At 37.4% G+C, this 20,153-nt stretch overlaps 1 protein-coding gene across 1 annotated transcript in view; it reads right to left on the reverse strand.

Moving 5' to 3' along the window:
* Positions 1 to 20,153, reverse strand: part of TMEM117 (transmembrane protein 117) — a gene marked incomplete at both ends in the record, with an annotated part of 221,200 nt that overhangs the window by 59,519 nt on the left and 141,528 nt on the right. Inside the window, one exon of the mRNA XM_080632603.1 lies at positions 18,517 to 18,614. Within this exon, the coding sequence (XP_080488729.1) occupies positions 18,517 to 18,614 (98 nt within the window). The remainder of the gene's footprint in view (positions 1 to 18,516; positions 18,615 to 20,153) is intronic.

The following is a 20,153-nucleotide window of genomic DNA, read 5'->3' on the forward strand; positions in this document are numbered from 1 at the left end:
AGGGTGGTGAGGCACTGGAATGGGTTGCCCGGGGAGGTTGTGAATGCTCCATCCTTGTCAGTGTTCAAGCCTGAGGTGGATGGAGTCTTGAGCGACATGGTCTAGTGTGAGGTGTCCCTGCCTGTGGCAAGAGGGTTGGAACTAGATGATCGGGTCCTTTCCAACCCTAAGTATTCTATTATTCTGTTCTATGATTCTGTGAAATAATTTGTCATCCTTTACTTTCCAGCCTTGGTCTTTTCACGTTCTAATGTCCTAATACGTCAGACTCAGATGTGAAGAAGCTCGGAATTTGCCAGCTCAGTCCCATGTAATTGTACATTAAAAAAAAATATTTACTTTAAGCTAATGTTCTCACTCGGCAGTTAGTATTTTTGTGGCTTGCTGTCACCAGAGCCAGGCTACAAGCTGGGAACAGGTCTTTTCTCTTGCCCAGGAATAGGTGAGCTGTCAGCAGAAGTGGCCAAATTTAGGTCCAGTTAAGTATCCACACAGTTTATCTTCCAGAAACCCCCATACTACAACTTTTGCTTTGTCTCCATAATTATATTAAGCTCAAAATAGTAGTGCTAAAAAGACCTTGAGTTTAGTAGACATTATACTGACCTCATTTTTTTTAAGCATATATTCTGTGTTTAATATTCTGTTAAACACTTTACCCAACATTGATTGATTCCCCTCCAGTTTTATAGTTTTATGATCCCTTTCTTCCTATAAAATACTTCAACATATGATTTGACAAGCATAAAAACCTACAGTCCATCTCCCCATCACCTATATGATTGCTCAAGCATCTACAGAGAGCACCTAAAGGAATACAGGAAGGGTTATATTTTTCAGTACCTCACTTTCTCTCAAAACAGGGAACCTTTTGAGATTTTGAAAAAAACCAGAATTTGGAGAAGACGGATGCATTTGGCTTCTTTGATCAACAGCCACTGGAGCGACTAAAATCATCCCAATTCTTAGACTTCTGCAGAGCAAAGAACTGCATCCATTTCACAAAGGCTGTAAAACGGAGGACAGCTTTTGGGACTGGTCTCTCAGAAAGCTTTGTTCAGTCCTTTTGATTAACTTTCTTAGTATTGCCTTCAGCTGTCTCCTAGGTCATTCAGTCATTGTACAGAGATGATAATTAAATTAATTTGGCCAGTTCTTCACCGAGTTTTTTGGCTTTATATTCTTCCTGGGAGCCTTGAAAATAACTGTCAATTCTAGCAGGGAGGCCCTGAAAGATGAATGTGACTTACAGTCATTCCTGGGCCTTTCCAGCTGTTACTGGCAATCTATCACAAAGATTTCTGGGTTGATAATGCCATCAGAGTCTAATAAAAAAGGAAATTATTTCATCTGAGGCAGTGGGTACTTCGCCAAGTTGAAGCAGATCTTCACTTTGCTATGGGGGTATTTTGTGCTCTGTTTAGGGAGGAATGGACTTTACATTTTAAACTCCCCAAATATTGTGAAATACTATATTAGACCAGACAGCTTTTGAGTTTGAAAAGTATTCACAAACCCTATAACCAATGATTGCTTATATATGCATGTCGTATGCATGTCATTCAACATTTAAATTTTATTCTGACTTCAGAAATGGATTATGTAGTACTGAGGAAATCACCAGTTAGGAACAGTAACTGCAGAACACCATAACATCTCCTCTGCAGCCAGCTGCCTTTGAAGCAGGATATCCATTGCTGCATTTCAGGGGGGAACTTCCATAGCCTGCAAGTTCTCGAGAAAATACTGAATTATAGAATAAATTTAAACAATGCTTCCACTGACTAATGATGTTACCAATTTCTCTGTCAATCAAATGATAGTTTCCCTGAATTTGCATAAATCTAAATGCTGGGACAAAATATGTTTAATTCTATTTAGATTGCTGGAATTATATTTGCATCAAATAGGCTTAGAAGACAGGATGTGTGGCTCTGTAATGAACGACAATAGCAAAGGCTCTGTTGCTTTACTTACATCGGAATAACTGCGCATATGAAGGTTTTTGGTTACAAGGTATAATTCACAGACAGTGTATAGATCACCTGTTTATCAAGTTAAAAAAAAATAAAAACATTATCATTTGGTTTGAAGTATCAATGCTATTCTCTAGCTGGACTTACCATGTGGACAAATTTCTTTTAGAAAGATTTTAGCAGAACAGCTCATGATGTCAAAAGTTTGGAATGAACTATTACCTTATTACAGGTGGAAACTGCTTCAAATCTCAGCTTCTGCTTAACGTACTGTGCTGGCAGTGTGTGCCTGCTGTGTTGACAGCTTCACCCACCTTGGACCTTGCCATTAATGTCATTCAAAATAGCTCTGCTCTAGGAGCTCTTTCAAAATGAAATGTTTAAAAACATCTCCAGGAGCTTTCTACCCATGTTATCACACTTTGTATCACAGACCAATGGTTTGTTAAACCTTTTCTTTTTTTAACCCAAACCCTGCTAATGATGGTTTAGTTTTAATTTATTTATTACTGAAAAAAATAATAAAATGTAGAAAATTGAAATGCTTCTTTAATTTTTGGGTTGTTCTGTAATATAGTCACACCTGCTGCCAAAGCACAGCCTTATTAATGCTCATCCAGTTTGCTCATGCTGCAAAAGGAATGACAAAACCAAGCCCTAATAGGCAGTGGATGTCCTAATGAGCACAGCTGTGTCATAAAGGCAAAAGGTTCCTGAAACCACCCAACAATGGCAGACCTTAGATGGCATCATCTATACGACATCCATACAATCAGACTTCACAAATGGATAATAATATCTTCTTTCTCTTTCTGTTTTTTCAGATAGGACACCGAAGTTGAATCCTGCCTCTCTGAGTTCAAGGGGCTCTGGTTTTGTCCTTGTGCTGGGAATTACTTCAGTCACAGCAAGTCAGCTCAATGCAGATAATGAAACAGCATGACTGATCTCAAAACCTAAAAATTATCAAACTGAGGAGGTAAATTGAATAAGGGTGTTTTAAAATAGTGGTTTGTGTCTCTTAAAATTGTTTAACTTGGCTCTATTTTCAAACTGTTTGGAAAGCACAAGAATTAACATACTAAGATAGCTTGACAAGATGGATGGAGAGTTCAAACATATGAAATTTTCACATGGTCCAGCGAAAGACCTTATGATACAACTTTTATTTTGTGTCTTAAGCTAGGAACCTAAATAGCTGGGGAATTATATTTAAACGATCTGATTTTTCTGGTGTACTGCAATCCCCACGAATCTGATGCAGATCAAATTCAAGGGAAGTTTTTATACATTTATATGCTTAAAATAATAGTACAGAATAGTAAATTCAGGTGATTGAAGTATGAATATTTTGACTATGACTCATTTTCCTGGAAGGGTAAAGCATCACATGTCCTATGCATCACTTTCCGAGTACACATACCTAGATCTTACTGTCAGCCTCTTTTATTAATCTGATCTTGCTATTGTGAGGCATAACCTACTGTCACAAGACACATTATAGTTTAGAATGCTGCACTATACAGAGTAAGCATGCAACTTCTGACACTCATAAAACCAGATTATTTGCCCACGTATCATAAAAAAAAAACTCAATCAGGTTTCTGATACAAGAATCATAAGGATATATGTCCTAAAAATATTATTACTCAAATTCAGAAAATAAACCTTTAAGAAAAACAACAGCCAATAGCAAAACTCAATAAATGAATGGAAAATGGAGCCTGATGGAGTGAAGAAAAAACATAAAGAGAAGCAAATAGCAAGCACTAGAATTTTGCTTACTAAGTAATGAGAAGATAGAACCAACAGTGTGAAGAAAGATATACAGAAGATGCATGAAGGAAATATTATCAAAGGTAAGGAAAGAGTTTAGGACTAAACTACTCAAATAGCACACCTGTCATTGTATGTTTCAGAAATCTACTATTTGTATGGATGCCAGGGAGCTTATTAAATAGTGCAAGGAAAAATGTCCCCTACGATGAACTGGGGGGAAAAAAACCCACAACTGTTACTATCTAAAGGAGTATTAAAGTTTCATTGAAGACTACTGGGCTTTTGCCATTGATTTCAAAAAGATGAAGATCAGATGCTTATTTCAATATACTTATGTAGAAGTTCTTGTTCACTAGGAAAAGCCATCTTGATGGTTGGAGTGGGTATCAAGCCATAACAGTAACAGCTTTCATGCACAGAGATTAATTTTACAACATCACCAAGATTGCTTACCCTGAAGTGAAGGTCCTAAATTAATTCTGCTTCTCTAGAAAATTATCTGATTTTGAGGGCACTCAAATTATATGATTTAAGATTATATGATTATGATTATATGATTTGGGCTGGCATCCCCAGTAATAGGAGTCATATTAACACCATATTTTTTTCATAAACATTACAAATATTATCAGCAGGTATAGATTAAGTATGGATATAAACAGAGATTTTCTTCAGACTAGAAGAAAAATCTATTGGGAGCTTTGAAGCTTCACAACTCCATTGTACTTAATAAAGTAATTACAGTGTCACTAGAAAGTGAGTTTTGCTTCAGTAACAGCCTTGAAAGTAGTTAAAGAAACAAAAGCATGTTTCTGGCTTCAACTCAGTGTTTACTTTACACAAATGTCTTTGCTTCGCTGTGCCATTATCCACCAGTATCATACACCATTACTGGAACAGTTCTCATTCCACTAACGTTATTGCTTAAAGAACATATTAAGATGCTGGTGTTTTCATATGGGAGCTATCCATTCATCTTTCACAAGTAATTACATTACCAGTAATCCATTTAAAAGGGTGTCTTTGCTCAGCTGCTTTGCCAATAGCTCTAAGCTTGGTTATATGACAATCCCACTTACAGTGTATGAACTGATAACAGATGAACCAGCTAATATGCTGGTGCTTTCTGATCAGTGACAAACTGCAGAACCGAGACCCATCAAAAGAAACAAACTCTCTTTACAAAACTTCTAACAGTTTGGATTTATTTATTACTGAAAATAGTAGAGGGAGTGAAGGGAGCGAAGAATTACTTACCTAACACCCTATTTTACATTATAAAATAGCATGTGGCTTTTTATACGTTTTGCAAAGAATGACAGTTATCAAGAAACTAAGTTTTTTAAGAGCTCCAGCATTCATGATGATAGAAAAAAGCAGCCTGTAGCTATAGCATAAGCATTTCATTCATGAAGAACAAAAGCAGCGATATGACGATATGCATTAGAGGCCGTATCATGCAATACTCTTGATTCGAAGACCTAATAATGACAGCACATTCAGGCTAAGAAGTTTTGCTAAATACTCAAAACTGTCTGAATTAATTCTGAAGACTACTTCCCATACTGTGAATGATGAATAAAACCTGCTAATCTGAATACTAACACTGTACTTTTCTACTAGAGAGTCTACTCCTTGCTCCTGAGATGGCGATTAAAAATAGCAACTGTCACTGTATCAGTCAGTGAATACACAGATGATGCAGAAGGCAGTGTGCAGAAGTGTTTTTGGACCAGCAAGCAGCAGTACACAGAAAGGCTGTGAATAAATTAAGCCAAAAAATAAGCCTCAGGCTGATGTGTTTGAACTTCACTGGAAACATTGTTCATACATATTTAATTGGTCCACTGAGACTGTGACTGTTCTGGAGATGTTCCAGGCATTATTTCCATTCCATTAGTACACTTGCAGTATGTGTACTCCTTAACCCAAAATGATTGATTCCATAAATGTCTTCCCACTTACTGACCTGAACACTAATTGAGGTTGTGTATAGATTAAAAGAGTGTATGCTTCTTGAAGCCAACCAAAATATACTGTAGTCACTGAAACATCTTGTGGCACAAGAAGTGGTATTCCTAACTGAAGACACCAAAATATTACTTCACAGAAATGGTTCAGGTAGGAAGACTCAGAAAGTACACAACGGGTTGAAAAACTCTTCTAAACCAACATTTTAAACAGAAGTTTAATTCTAAGTACAAAGCCCTACCTTTCTGAAACATAATACAGTCTTGCCTTGAAATATTATCACATACAGAAACATTTGTCTGTGCTTGCATCTTATAAATTAATTTGCTGTGGGAGAAAGTATAAATGTTTTACATTCCATAAAATAAAAATAAAGAAGTTCAGATAATTTTACCAACTCAGCTGCACACAGGGGAGGAGCTGAATGTTTTAAGATCTTATTCAAACTGAGAAAATGCTGTTAAGTGTAAATTATTCTGGTATGAACCAAAACTTTCTCTGTTCAAGTTATTAAAGACAAGTACAATTAAATTGCCGCAGCTCAAAACTTGAGTAAGGCACCCTGAGGAAAAAATCTTGAAGATCTCCATAAGCACTGCCTGGCTTCTGGGTTAACCTGAAAACTACATAGAGTCTTAAACCTAAGACATTAAAACTAAAATCAGTTCTATAGCAGTCTGAATGAAAAATAGCTACATTCATAACACTCTTCCTTATAACAAGACATATGTTCACACAGCTTGGTCAAGCTTGTATCAGACATAGGAAGAATCCCTAGGAAACACTTTTATTCTTATTATACTTTATTTATAATGTTTAGAAGCATGAGTATTATAGAATCATAGAATCACAGAATCACAGAATCATAGAATAGTTAGGGTTGGAAAGGACCTTAAGATCATCTAGTTCCAACCCCCCTGCCACGGGCAGGGGCACCCCACACTAGACCATGTAGCCCAAGGTTTTGTCCAACCTGGCCTTGAACACCATCAGGGATGGAGCATTTATCACTTCTTTGGGCAACCTTTTCCAGTGCCTCACCACCCTTACAGTAAACAACTTCCTTCTATTTAACCTGAACTTCTGTTTAAGCTTTAACTCGTTACCCCTTATCACTACAGTCCCTGATGAAGAGTCCATCCCCAGCATCCTTGTAGGCCCCCTTCAGATACTGGAAGGCTGCTATGAGGTCTCCACGCAGCCTTCTCTTCTCCAAGCTGAACAGCCCCAACTTTCTCAGCCTCTCTCCATACGGGAGGTGCTCCACTCCCCTGATCATCCTCGTGGCCTCCTCTGGACTTGTTCCAACAGTTCCATGTCCTTTTTATGATGAGGACACCAGAACTGCACACAATATTCCAAGTGAGGTCTCACGAGAGCAGAGTAGAGGGGCAGGATCACCTCCTTCAACCTGCTGGTCACGCTCCTTTTGATGCAGCCCAGGATACAGTTGGCTTTCTGGGCTGTGAGCACATACTCCCGACTCATGTTCATTTTCTCATCGACCAACACCCCCAAGTCCTTCTCCGCAGGGCTACAGAATAGTGCAGAGAAGCTTAGACAAGAAAACTGAGACTGCCTGTGACAGAAGATTCATCCTGAGAACAAATGGATTAAAAATGATATTGCCATTGCATGTGATTTCATCCTTCAGATTCTCCATAAGAAATATATTCAATTTAAAGATGTTTCCCACATAAATTCCAGCTCTTTCAGCTCAATATATCATTTAAAAGTCAAATAAGTGATTTCCAGCTTGTTTACTGTCATTGAAAACACTGCCTCACTCTATTTCCTTGCCCAAGACCCATGCTTCCTGCACTATGCCAATTGGCCTTGAATATTTGAATAAATGAGGTCAGGTCAAAGCATGCAAATATCTGGAAGTTGAGCATGTGTCAAGAGCCATTTTTTTTACTGACACACTACTTTTGTGAGCAGCAAATCTGCATTTGTAGACGAGGGATTTTGCTCATCTCTGTGCCATTTTTCTTTTCAAAATTCTAATTCCAGACACTAACCTCCCTGGGGCAGAGTTCACTTGCTCTTGAGCTGCACAATATTGGCACAATGGAGGGCCCAAGTGAGAGCATTTTTAATAGCTGTTTTGAAACAATGGCCATGGGTGGTTGCTCATAAGAAATTAATTTACTCAAAGTTAGAAATTTATGATTTGTTTCAGTTTATAGTACAGATACCTGAGGGCACTTCATTACTCTAAGTTCCAACGATTATGTATAAACTCAAACACAAATTAAAACCAACCCATCTAAATGAAAAGTAACTATCCGGAATGAGATAGAAAAGAAAAAGAAAACAAATGTCCTGCATGTTTTACACATCATGCAGTTTGCCAATGTACAAAAAGAAGAAAGGCCCAGGAGCTTTTATTTGAAATAAAAATATAGCAACAATATTCTCATTATGTTGTGCAGCCTAAAATAAAGTTGTGATTAAGATGACTGTCAAAAAATTCTTTTAATTTTACAACCCTACTCATTTTTAAAGTAGAAAAGCAAGTAAAAGAGAAAAGAAATGCTCCTTTCATCTAATTGGAGGTTTTATACAAGGACCAATTAATCATATGTACATTGATGTATATAGTTGTGTTAAGCACATCCTGCAATATTATTTTTAATTAAGTTTTCATTTTTATTGAAATGGCTCTATTCTGATAGAGGCCATGGGGTATAAAGATCTGAAGGGGACAGAATGGGATAGAGTATGGTCTGGCATTTAAACACTTTCCTGCTTCACCTTTATGTCCAGTCTTTGAACAACACAAGTCTAGTCATTTTTCTGTTAGCCATAAATGAGTTTTGATACAACAAGCTATTTTTCTCCCTTCTTTTAAACCATAACCAGTAACAAAGTAACTCAGCATCAGTACAGCCACATTCTAGTTGTGTGCAGCACTTTGGATCTTAGTCTGTGATGTCACTGGAATTATAATTATTGTTCTTTGTTTAACTGCACCAGTAGAAAGGGTTGGTACGGCAGAGAGTTCTGCTAAATTCTATTTGTAAAATTCTGTTGATGCCCGAGGCACAGCAGAAGTTGTGTCATCAAGGACTATCAGGAAATTAAGAGGAATAAAACCTTTTTTAATGAGGCACTCAATGGATGACAACTGCTACAATGAAACCAGTGGAAGAGTAACTATCTCATGCAAAGTGTCCACAGGGAAAGTGTCCTCAGTCCCCACTGTTAAACAATCCTGTTCGCATCAGTAGAACAGTTTCACTGGGTTAGTGCTTCCAGTTACACATGAAATCCAAAGGCCCTAAACGACTGTTTTCCTCTGGACATTTTTCAGAATGGCTTCTTCATGTGGATCTGAAAGCCATGGAACACTTTACTTGCAATATTTCTTGCATGCTAAAAAGTTTTGTACTTTTGTGTATTCCTATGGGCTTTCCAGACCAGAATGTGTAAATATTCAATATTGATGGGAATATCCATATGGCTTCACTAAAGGCAAATTGTGCCTGACAAATCTGGTGGTCTTGTAAAAGGGGGTTACAGCATTGGTGGTGAAGAGCAACTGGTGTCATCTACCTAGACTTGTGCAAAGCAGTTTACACTGTCCCACATTACATCCTCAGAGAAGTTTTGGCTGCCCTATCCCTGGCAGTGTGGATGGTGCTTTGAGCAACACAGTCTAGTGGAAGGTGTCCCTGCTCATAGCAGAGCTGTTGGAATTACATGATCTTTAAGGTCGCTTGTAACACAAACCATTCTGTGATTCTATGAGAAAGTTGATGAGTCAGGATTTCAGCTAAGTACATCACATCAGCAAGCTCTAAGGCACAAATTTAAACATGCCGTTATGGAGAAATACAGCTTTAAAAAAGCACTCCAGCATTCCAGGAAGGGAAATAATTTAATTGCTTTAATCACCACATTTATTTTACAAAACTGAATTGATTCTTGGAATCCAGCCATAACAAAGTCTATGAACTCTGGCTGTGAGCACAAGCAGCTGAAGCACTCCTTTTCTGATCTTCATCGAACTCTGTGGGTTTTCATAGTACATGTCTTGCACAAAACCACCAGCTGAGCCTGTGTTTTCTCTATGCAGCATAAATTTGTGTGATGCATTCTATAAAGTTTTTCCACAAATTCTTGCGTTTGAGTCAAACCAACCACGTACTGGGTATGATTTTACCAGGCCTCTGCACGCTGAAGCAAAGATGCAAGACAGTTAATTTCTACCTTGATGATCTGAAATCAATCTTTCTGCTGTATGAATAACAGTCAACAGTGTGCATGCCAATCAAATCACAATACTTGGAACTTCTGTCTTGGGGAGGCTGTCATAATGATCTGATTATACAGTTATAATTTTTCAGCATTTTTTTTGCCTTCATGATGACATAATGCATATTATCTGACATCCTGCTTTTAAAGTGGATCTGGAATGAATTCTAGGCTACCTGTAAATGCCAAAGATAGAAAAAGATGTTTTTGCTAACAACAAATAGATTTACACTGTGAAAGAGGAGGCAAGGGAAAGCCCTTAAGCAGAAAGCAGGCACTGAGAGAACAAGCAACCACATCAGTGATTCTGCTCTTCTGGAAGATCTACAGGGCATGAGTAGAGGCAGAGGTGTCTCCTGCTCAGCAGAAACTGTGGAAAGGGGAGAGAAGGTGCTAAAAGAGGACTTGCTGCAACATCCCTTCTATGCTGGCTCTGTGCCTGAACTGAGAATTGCAGCTGCCTATTTCAAAGAAAAGAACTTTTGAAACTGATAACGAAATGTTTCATTTAGGAATTAGAGCTTTGCAGGTTTTGGCATATTATGTGATTTTCTAAAAGTATTTTCATTTGGAAGCACCATTATTACCGAAACATTGCAGGCACTGCACTTTAAGAAGCTTTATTAAAGCTACATATGGGATAACATATTCTTAGCAATTGTTCATGATATACCTCTTGCTCGCTAACAGGGATAGAATAAAACATACTTTTTAAAAGAGGTGAAGATGGGTTGCCATGTCCATGCAATTGCAAGGGCTATACTTAGGTATCTAGCAATTATGGAGGAATAAACCCAGGCTATTTTTCTAACAGGCTATTAGCTACTGAATTGCAAGTAGATACCAAATATAAATCAAAAAGCTTAAACAGGCTGAGGAAAACGATATGCTGTAAAATACACATGTATTACAGCAGTTCAAAGTCTTTAAAGCCAAATCAAAGATGAAACTCAAGTCTGTGGGCCCAATCCAAAGTCCCATGGTAGCTAATGAATTGATCCTTTCTCTCTTCAATACCACTACTCTTCAGACAGATAGCTCTATGAATCTTTTTTACACCCCAGGAGATGAAATGCTTGCACCCTAGAACTCAGCAGACGAATGGTGTTTGTGTAGGGCTGTTAGGAGCTTCCTTCTTCTTCCCTGTTGCTGCCTCAAGTGTGTGGCTTTGTGCTTAGATGTGCACACGTGTGTCCTACTTCATATGAGAGGAACGCTGCCATGCTACTCTCGCTCTCCTGTCTGCCAACTCTGCTCTTACTCATGCAAACACAAGTAAGAAACAACGTATGTTTTTGTTTCATCTGTAAGAGTCTCCAACAGAAAAAAATAAATAGGAAGAGACTACTTTATTATGTAACTTGAACAAGAAATAACAAACCTAATCTTCATTCTAAAGTGATCCACCATTGCAGCAATTTTTTTGAATCTGAGATTTCAGAGCTCCCTAAACTTGATTTTTCTCTCCCTCAAATGCTTTTCCATCTGAGAAAAAAAGTGGGATGAGGAATTATTTGTCTCACTATTGTTCCTACCCCAAATAGAGTGGGGAAGAAAGCATGATACAGCCTTTCCAAATATAGACTACCACAGGCAAGATTCGAATTTCTTCCTTGATAGCTGAGACAGCTTGGAAACTTTCACACACACTCCCTCACATATGGCTACATTCTCTCTGCTCATGTATAAGTAATGTTATGCAAAGCATCAACCTCTCATGCAGTGCATTACTAGCCCATGAATAACATGCTCCCATGGGCCACAGGGTGGCCTGTGGACAGACTGCATTTCCCAAGATGCTCCTATCTCCTTGGCTTTTCGTAGAAAACCCAGACAAAAGTTGAGACAGGCCATAATATTAGAGCAGAGAACACTATCTTGGAACCCAATCACATCACAGCTGGCTTAGAGCCCCAGATCTGCTTTGCACTGGGAGCATTTTAGACTATTGCTGTGTTGGAGGGAGAGACAAAGGGAAGAGGGAAAATGACAGATGTATTCTGTTAGGGACTAGAGTAATTGCTTGTGCTGGAAATCAGTGGGGAGGCAGAAGCATCTTACAGGAGGACTGAATAATGCTTCCAGATCAAAGAAGTGCTCTCTGGGGAAAGCAGATTGATGGGAGAAGCCTGAATTACTGACAATGGTTTTCATGCACCAAGAAGTGGTGGTAAGGCGTCAGAAGACGAAGTCTCAAAAAATGGGTTAGCCTCATGTGGTTGTCGATCTTCAACCATTCTGTCAAGTCTTGACCACTGTTACTTCTCCACACTGGACTGTAAAAGCAATTTGTTATCAAAATGGATATTCCTTAGGACATGAACCAGAGAGTTCGTGCAGGATCAAACATAGGGTTGAACAAAGAAAATTTGTGTGACTATTTTAGATAATACAGTATTTTCATATATATACTGCATTTTCAAATATAGTATAGGATGGTTAAATGAAAACTGAAAATAAGTAGAAATCTTAAACAAGTACCATTTTCATAAAGTAAGGCCAGTGGTCTGAATAATGATGATTTACTTCCAACATTTTTTCATGTTAACCAATTGTAATCTTACAGTATATTTTACCAAGAATATCCAGCACAGAAATTAAATAAATGCTATCAAAAACATATTAGTCATCTCTTGACAAATGGTAATCATGCTCCTTGACTGCCAGACTAAATGTAACAATCACTATTCATCGGCATATAAATATAACCTCTCACAATATATTTAACAGTGTCTGCCCAGATTAGTAGTCAGATTACTCAATACAAATCCTCTTTGGAGGACCTTAATGAATATTTTGTATTAAGACTAAAAGGAAGGAACTTATTTATTGTCTTTCTTATCCAAATAGAAGTTATTCACTTTGGATATCACATAAAAGATTTACTGGGAGCAATAATATTGTCAAATATTTATATGTTCTTTTATACTATTTAAAATGAAATCTGCCTCATCTTCTATATGATTCAGTGGTCAGTATCTTATCACAAGATAAATTACTTAAATATGAAAGCATGAACAGATGAACTTAAAAACTTCAATAAAGCAACAGAATAATCTATGTGCATCTATATGCATTATATTATCGATATAATAATTTATTGCATTTGTGGGACTGCATCACAAAAACCTTTAGTCAAACTTAATGAAAGGGGGGTTTTTTTGTTTGTTTGGGTTAGTATGTAATTTAAGTTGACAAAGCTATAATGTCCAATTAGTTTTTCTCAGTGCAGCCTATAATGAAAATTATGGATGTTTTAGCCTTTTGAAACAAATTTATGAACTACATTCATACATATGAAAAGAACATAATTGTCCAGTATGCATTTATCATCTTGACTATGAAAGCACAGAATATGAAAATACAACTTATCAAAGCAAACATTCAAATAGGTGCATAACAGAAAAACCTCCCAAGGAAATTATGTTTTATTTCTGTGTGGGAGATGTCACTATCTATGTCATAAGGAAGTTTCTTCTACTTCCAGGGTACAAAATATTGTACAATTAAGAATCCTACACAAACCCATGTATAACAGAGCCCTCTATAAACATATGTACATGAATTAGTACTCTGTAGCAATTCTGAACAATTAATCTGAATAAAAGCTTTTAAACCTATATTACTAACTTGCTGAATTAAAGTACTGTGATTACTAACATACATTTCTGAGAATGTGTAGTTTTATATTTTATTAAAGTCTGAGAAAGCTTACGGAAATACATACTATAGATTATCTAGTTTGCAAAGTCAAACACAGCAAAAATAGGGAATCACAAATTTACACTTCTTCATATTACTTTACTTCTTCTCCATGTTGGTCTGTGCTTTGTATTATTTCACAGAAGTCCTATGTCAAAGACACATTATTGCACAGATGAAGACTGATCATTGTACATACAATGAATGTCTAGCCAGTGACACCATGGAAATGGATTCCAGTTTGCTACTTGCATATTCAACATTCAGCTAGTATACATTATTCTGTCACCCTGCCTGCAATCAGTATTCAGCTGCACAATCCACTGTTATCTCTACACTCCCCCATGTTGGTAATCTACCTTTGAATATCAATTTTCTCTTCCCTGGTTACACAGACCTCAGCAGCTCCACTTCTTTACTTCTCCAGTAAATCCATTTCTTTTAGTTGATGTTCTGTTTTTCCCTATACAGCTAAAAGTTCATCTGAAGAACTCTTTATGTCTTGCTCATTATAATTCCCCCCTTCCTCTGTTAGGAAAGTTTTGAGAACAATTAGTGTTGGAACAGTTTGCCAAGAGAGAGTATTCAGGTCTTGATCCCACTAACCAAACTGCATATAGAGCTACTAACCAAACAGCCCAGAGATGTCCTGGTGATTTTATCCAACTACTATGCTTGATTCTTCACAGGATATGGCAGGCCACCACAGAAGACACTGTAACAAGGAGATAGTGATTTCAGGCATCAACTAGGCAGAGGTTAACCACTGGCCTTGGTGGCAGAGACCTATGCGTTAACATGGGTGATGACTATGTAATCTGAGCACATCCTGTGGCATTAGTATGCACTGCTTTTAACACCACCTGTATGTACTGCGAGAGCTTACTCCTGTGCAGAAGTGGGCGCGCATAATGCTCTCAGTAAACCTCTGTGTATTCTCTAGAAAGCTCCATATTGCACGGGTTTGTTCACTTGGAAAAATACTATAAAAGCTGACACCCCATTACTATTTACAAAATGCGTTTTAAGTAATTTTTCATGAACTCTCTCAAGATTATTGTCTTCCATTTGCAGTAAATTTTTAATGTATTTGTCTTTCCTCTGTCTTAAAAAGTGTCTCTCTTTTAAAAAAAAATCTTATGAAAAGAGACCTTTAGTGTAGATTTGAGTTTTTCCATGTTCCAGGGTAATAAAAAAATATTTACAAAATAACCAGTCTTCTTACAGGGTAGTTCTCTCTCTCTGCTTCCTCTAATACACAATATTAAAAATAACTACTGTTCTATATTATCCTATTTATTCAACTTATCACTAATTACTGCCATTGCCTTCTCATCAGTCTTGTCCAAGATCTTTATTTGGCTTAATTTAAAGTTGGCTTTTTTTTGTTGTTCATTCGAATGCCAGTCCTCTTATGTGATATATAATTTATCCCTCCTAAAACAGCCAAATTATAAGCATATCCAAAAAACATAAATCAGCCTATTTCAATCCATGCTTGTAACTTTACAATGATGACAGTAACCACAGAGCACTGGAGACAGTTGTCTCTACCACAGCCTCATCTGACTGCCAGGTGGAGTGTATATTTAACTCCCTCTGGACATCTTTCTTTCGCAACCCACAAACACGTCTGCACCATCCCAGTGATTCCACCAGGATTCCAGATACTCTCTGATTTCTAAAAGCCATCTTGAAAATATGCTTTCTTAAATTCTGCAAGATAGTGGGTTCGTATGTGCATTGTATCACTAAGCAATATATCGCAGACTGTAACAGCATTACACAAAGGTGCCTCTGGATGGTGGAATTAGCCATGAGAAGAGCTGGAAATGACCAAAATGGAGATCTTTTTATAAAAGAATAATGCAACCGTTCAACGTAAAAGAAGTAGACGGCACTTCAATGAACTCCTTAGCGATGTGCTAAACAAATGCAAATACCAAGTGGACATTTTTGAGATAGCTGAGCTGTCTGTGGAATAATTAGATTGTGAAAGTATTCAAAAGGCAGCCAGAATCCTCAGGAGCAACCAACAACCAGTTGCTGACAGTATTTCCAGGGAATGATTTAAACCAAATCCTTTGCCAATTAGTTGCATGGGAGAGCTGAAAACATTTCCAAATAGGAAACACAAAGCAGTCACATGGTCAACTGTTATAAACAAGTGGATAGTACCTTCATCGCCATGACAATCCATCTTTGGTATGTTTAGAGACATTTTGTAATTTTACAAAGTAAACCCTGAAATAAAACTGATGAGAACATTAAAACAAGTCCGGTGTGTAACTAATATTTTTGTTTCATCAATTGCTTTAAACTGTGCATTACATATCTACGTTTGGAATAATTAAAATACAGTGCACTGTATTACACTATCTCTGCTAAACAGGTGTGCCACTAGGAAATGTCATGAATAAATGGATTTTGGCATACCAGTATCTGTGTAGGACATACTGTTGAGGATGCTTCACTTAGGACATTTCAGAAATTAGGCTGCTCACATCACACCGCTTAAGCAATAATAAATGAAATCCAAATACTGCACATTACCATGCATAACATTATCAACAACTTAACTCTTCCCTCCATTTTTCCTATGCATTAGGCAAAAAAAAAAAATGCCTAATTGTATCGATGTCTAACATGCACTATCTAAACAATGTCTCTACAGAATGAAGTCTGTTGCCCAGGGCTATTTTATTTTACTGCTTAAAACTAAAAACAAAAGCATTTATGTCACCCTTTGGGCTTTAAAATCCCCATTAAGCATGCTCTCTACTATGAGAACCGTGCATGAGAACAATCATAATTTTTTACTTTACCTCAATTTTAAAACTTTAGTAGGATTTGTTAATGTGAATATTATTTGAAAGAAGATACTGATTTATAACTTTTCACACAAGAAGTGAAAACATCTCTCTATCTCTCACAACAACATTGAAGTGTTTTTAATAGTTTTATCGTTCTTCCTGTTTGGCACATGAATTTGGAATCTCCCTGTCACCTTGCTTTGAACCCTTTCTCCATTCTTCCAGTCTTTTTGTGTAATCAATTTTTTTCTTGACTCTTAACTAATCTTCTTTCTACTCTTTCAAACAATGCTATTCTTCAGACAAGGGTAAAAAAATCAATGATGTTCCAAATCGAGCTTTTTGCTGACTTAGCAATATGACACTGGAATGATTGCTAGCCCACTTGGTACCTCTCTGAGCATTTTTTTATTCATCTGATTTACCTTTTTGCACACTCTGGGACACTGAGATCAAATCTTGTTCTGCACATCCTGCAATGATGACAAGGAGCTATTTGAGCCTCCCCGCCCTACAGCTTGAACTTTTCAATCATGTTATTTTTTTCACCTAGCTTTCTAAGATCCCTCTTTTATGCTAATATCTTTCAAATTATTCACTTTTTCTTTAAATCCTTTCATGTCACCAATATTTATGATGTATGCAAATACTGAATTTTAGATTAAATAATGGGACTCCCCTGTCTTATGTACATAGCAGAAAACGATTATTTTATTTATACCTTTCACTGCACATTACTAAGATGATTCCTAAATGTTCAGCACACTCCATGGGGCTTACTAGTTTTCTTAATTGCCTTCAGTGGAGAACTTTGTCAAAAGCCTTTTGAAAGTCCAAATAAATTAGATCAACCATTTCTTCCTCATCCATTATTTTGATGACATGTTCAAACAGTTCTAACAGATCAGACAGACCCTGGCTTCTTTTAGCAGAATTTAATCTAGAATTTTGTTCATAATTCCATTATTGATGACGTATTCGATCCATTTAGCTAATACTGAACTCAAACTTACATGCCAGTAGGATAATTCTAGTTTGTTGGAAAAAAGCAACAAAAGGAAAACAATAGCTGAATTTTAATATTCATTTTTTCAATAGGCAATTAAGTGCTAATAAAATTTGCATCAGCTTAGCCCCTTCAGTTCCTTACAAATCTTGTTTGTAGCCTATCAATTAGCCTATCTGATTCTGCTTTCTTTTTAATCTTTGTCTTATTTAATTGCCTCAATTTAATAAAATATGTAATTTTACTGCCTTAAGATTATTGCATTTTCTGTAGCAGAATCCATGTAAATACACCTTTCAACTCCTCTGTAACAATTCCTTGTGAATATGCTCTTTAAAAACCAGCAGATCCTTTGGTATTTTCATGAGTTTTTCTGCTTCTGTTTTAGTTGAAAAAATCTTTGCAGCTTCTTTCATCTTCCGCTCTAAGGTCTTCAGACTGCTTCTTAGACTAAATGTTTTCTACCTTCCATTTCTCCTACCAAAATTTGTGTTCTATTTCAACAGTTACCCTTGGCCTGGATTTACCTGGAAGAGGCTATATTTAGGGTCAAATAAATGCTTATCTCCCACATTATTTTGCATTGATTTTTTTTTTTCACTTCATTTGAAGTCCTATTCACGTGTTAATTCAAAAAATTACTATAATCAATTTCATAGTCACAAAAGGACATTGACATATCTACTTAACTTAGTTACAAAGACTGACAATGAGACACCCAATAACACACACAGCAAAAATTTTGCAACTCTGTTAAAAAGAGTGTCAAAGATATAACAAAAACCCAGTATAAATAACATTTTAAGTTGTTTTCACACCAAGTATTTTGATTAGGAATTTTTCACTCAGGTACAGCTTTTGTAATGTTGAAATTTTTGTTAGACCAAGTTTCATTTTTTTCCAACCATATATTCTATTTCTTTATACTGCCACAGACAATTAGAAGATACATTTTTTTATGGTTTAGCAAAAGGTCATTTATAATACTTTGATTTTACTATTTTCCTACCAGAATAAAATGATCCTAATGTTTCCTTTCTTCCAAAAAGCTCTGGCTGACTTTCCCCAGTCTGGATAGGGCTTATCCTGAAGCATCATATCTGTGACCTACAGGGAAAGAAGAAATAATACACAGGTAAACCGGTGTCACAAAAGAAAGTTTTAACAAGGATTTTAAGAACATTTTATTTTATGTATGAAACACCTGTTTAAGTTCTGATAATTTTAGAAGTTTGACAGTAGAAAAACAGTATCTCTAGTGTTATTTGTAACCATCATAAAGTTTATTGACGTGCACATTCTGCCCCAGATATGCATGCAATTCCTTGAGAAGCAAGAAAACTTGTGGAGTTACAAAGATGAGAAAAGAAGAGGTGCTAGTCTAAAAGTCACAGCAACCTACAGTACATAAGCTATGTACCCCTATGGCTAAGAAGCTTTCTGGTCCAACCTGGGAGAGGGGACCATCTTCCCTGAGACCAGCATCAGCAGAATTTCCACTCTTGAAATCAGAATTGCAGCCAAGGAGTGTCAGCCTGTGGATTAAGCACTATATGTCATTTATAATCTCCTCTCGCTTCCCAATATCAGTAAGAAAAGCACACTTGGGACTAGAGATACAAAGACCCCTTAAAACTTGCACAAAATTTAAAAGGTATGAAATATTTATTCTCATTTTCATAATTCCTATCTAAAGAGACCATCTGTTTACGTGTCCAGAGACTCATATGCATACACTTCTTCTGGGTGGTACACGTAAGTATTAAAAAAGACTTCTAGCTAAATGAAGGAGGTGAATACCCCTAAGGCACTTGCACCTTTGGGAAGCTGTGTTTTCATATCCATTTACTTCAAGTTAACTGTACTAAAAAGCTCTGAAAGTTACATTCCATTTTGCAAAATCATAGAATCATAGAATCATAGAATAGTTAGGATTGGAAAGGACCTTAAGATCATCTGGTTCCAACCCCCCTGCCATGAGCAGGGACACCCCACACTAAACCATGTCACCCAAGGCCTCATCCAACATGGACTTGAACACTGCCAAGGTGGAGCATTCACAACCTCCCTGGGCAACCCATTCCAGTGCCTCACCACCCTCTCAGTAAAGAATTTCTTCCTTAGATCCAACCTAAACTTCCCCTGTTTAAGTTTGAATCTGTCACCCCTTGTCCCATCACTACAGTCCCTGATGAATAGTCCATCCCCAGCATCCTTGTAGGCCCCCTTCAGATACTGGAAGGCTGCTCTGAGGTCTCCACGCAGCCTTCTCTTCTCCAGGCTCAACAGCCCCAACTTTCTCAGCCTGTCTTCATACGGGAGGTGCTCCACTACCCTGATCATCCTCGTGGCCCTCCTCTGGACTTGTTCCAACACTTCCATGTCCTTTTTATGTTGAGGACACCAGAACTGCACACAATACTCCAAGTGAGGTCTCACGAGAGCAGAGTAGAGGGGCAGGATCACCTCCTTCGACCTGCTGGTCACGCTTCTTTTGATGGAGCCCAGGATACGGTTGGCTTTCTGGGCTGCAAGCGCACACTGAAGCCAGCTCATGTTCAGTTTCTCATCCACCAACACCCCCAAGTCCTTCTCTGCAGGGCTGCTCTGAATCTCTTCTCTGCCCAACCTGTAGCTGTGCCTGGG

This window comes from Psittacula echo (genome assembly GCF_963264785.1).
Source record: "Psittacula echo genome assembly, chromosome: 1".
NCBI classification, from domain to species: Eukaryota; Metazoa; Chordata; class Aves; order Psittaciformes; family Psittacidae; genus Psittacula; species Psittacula echo.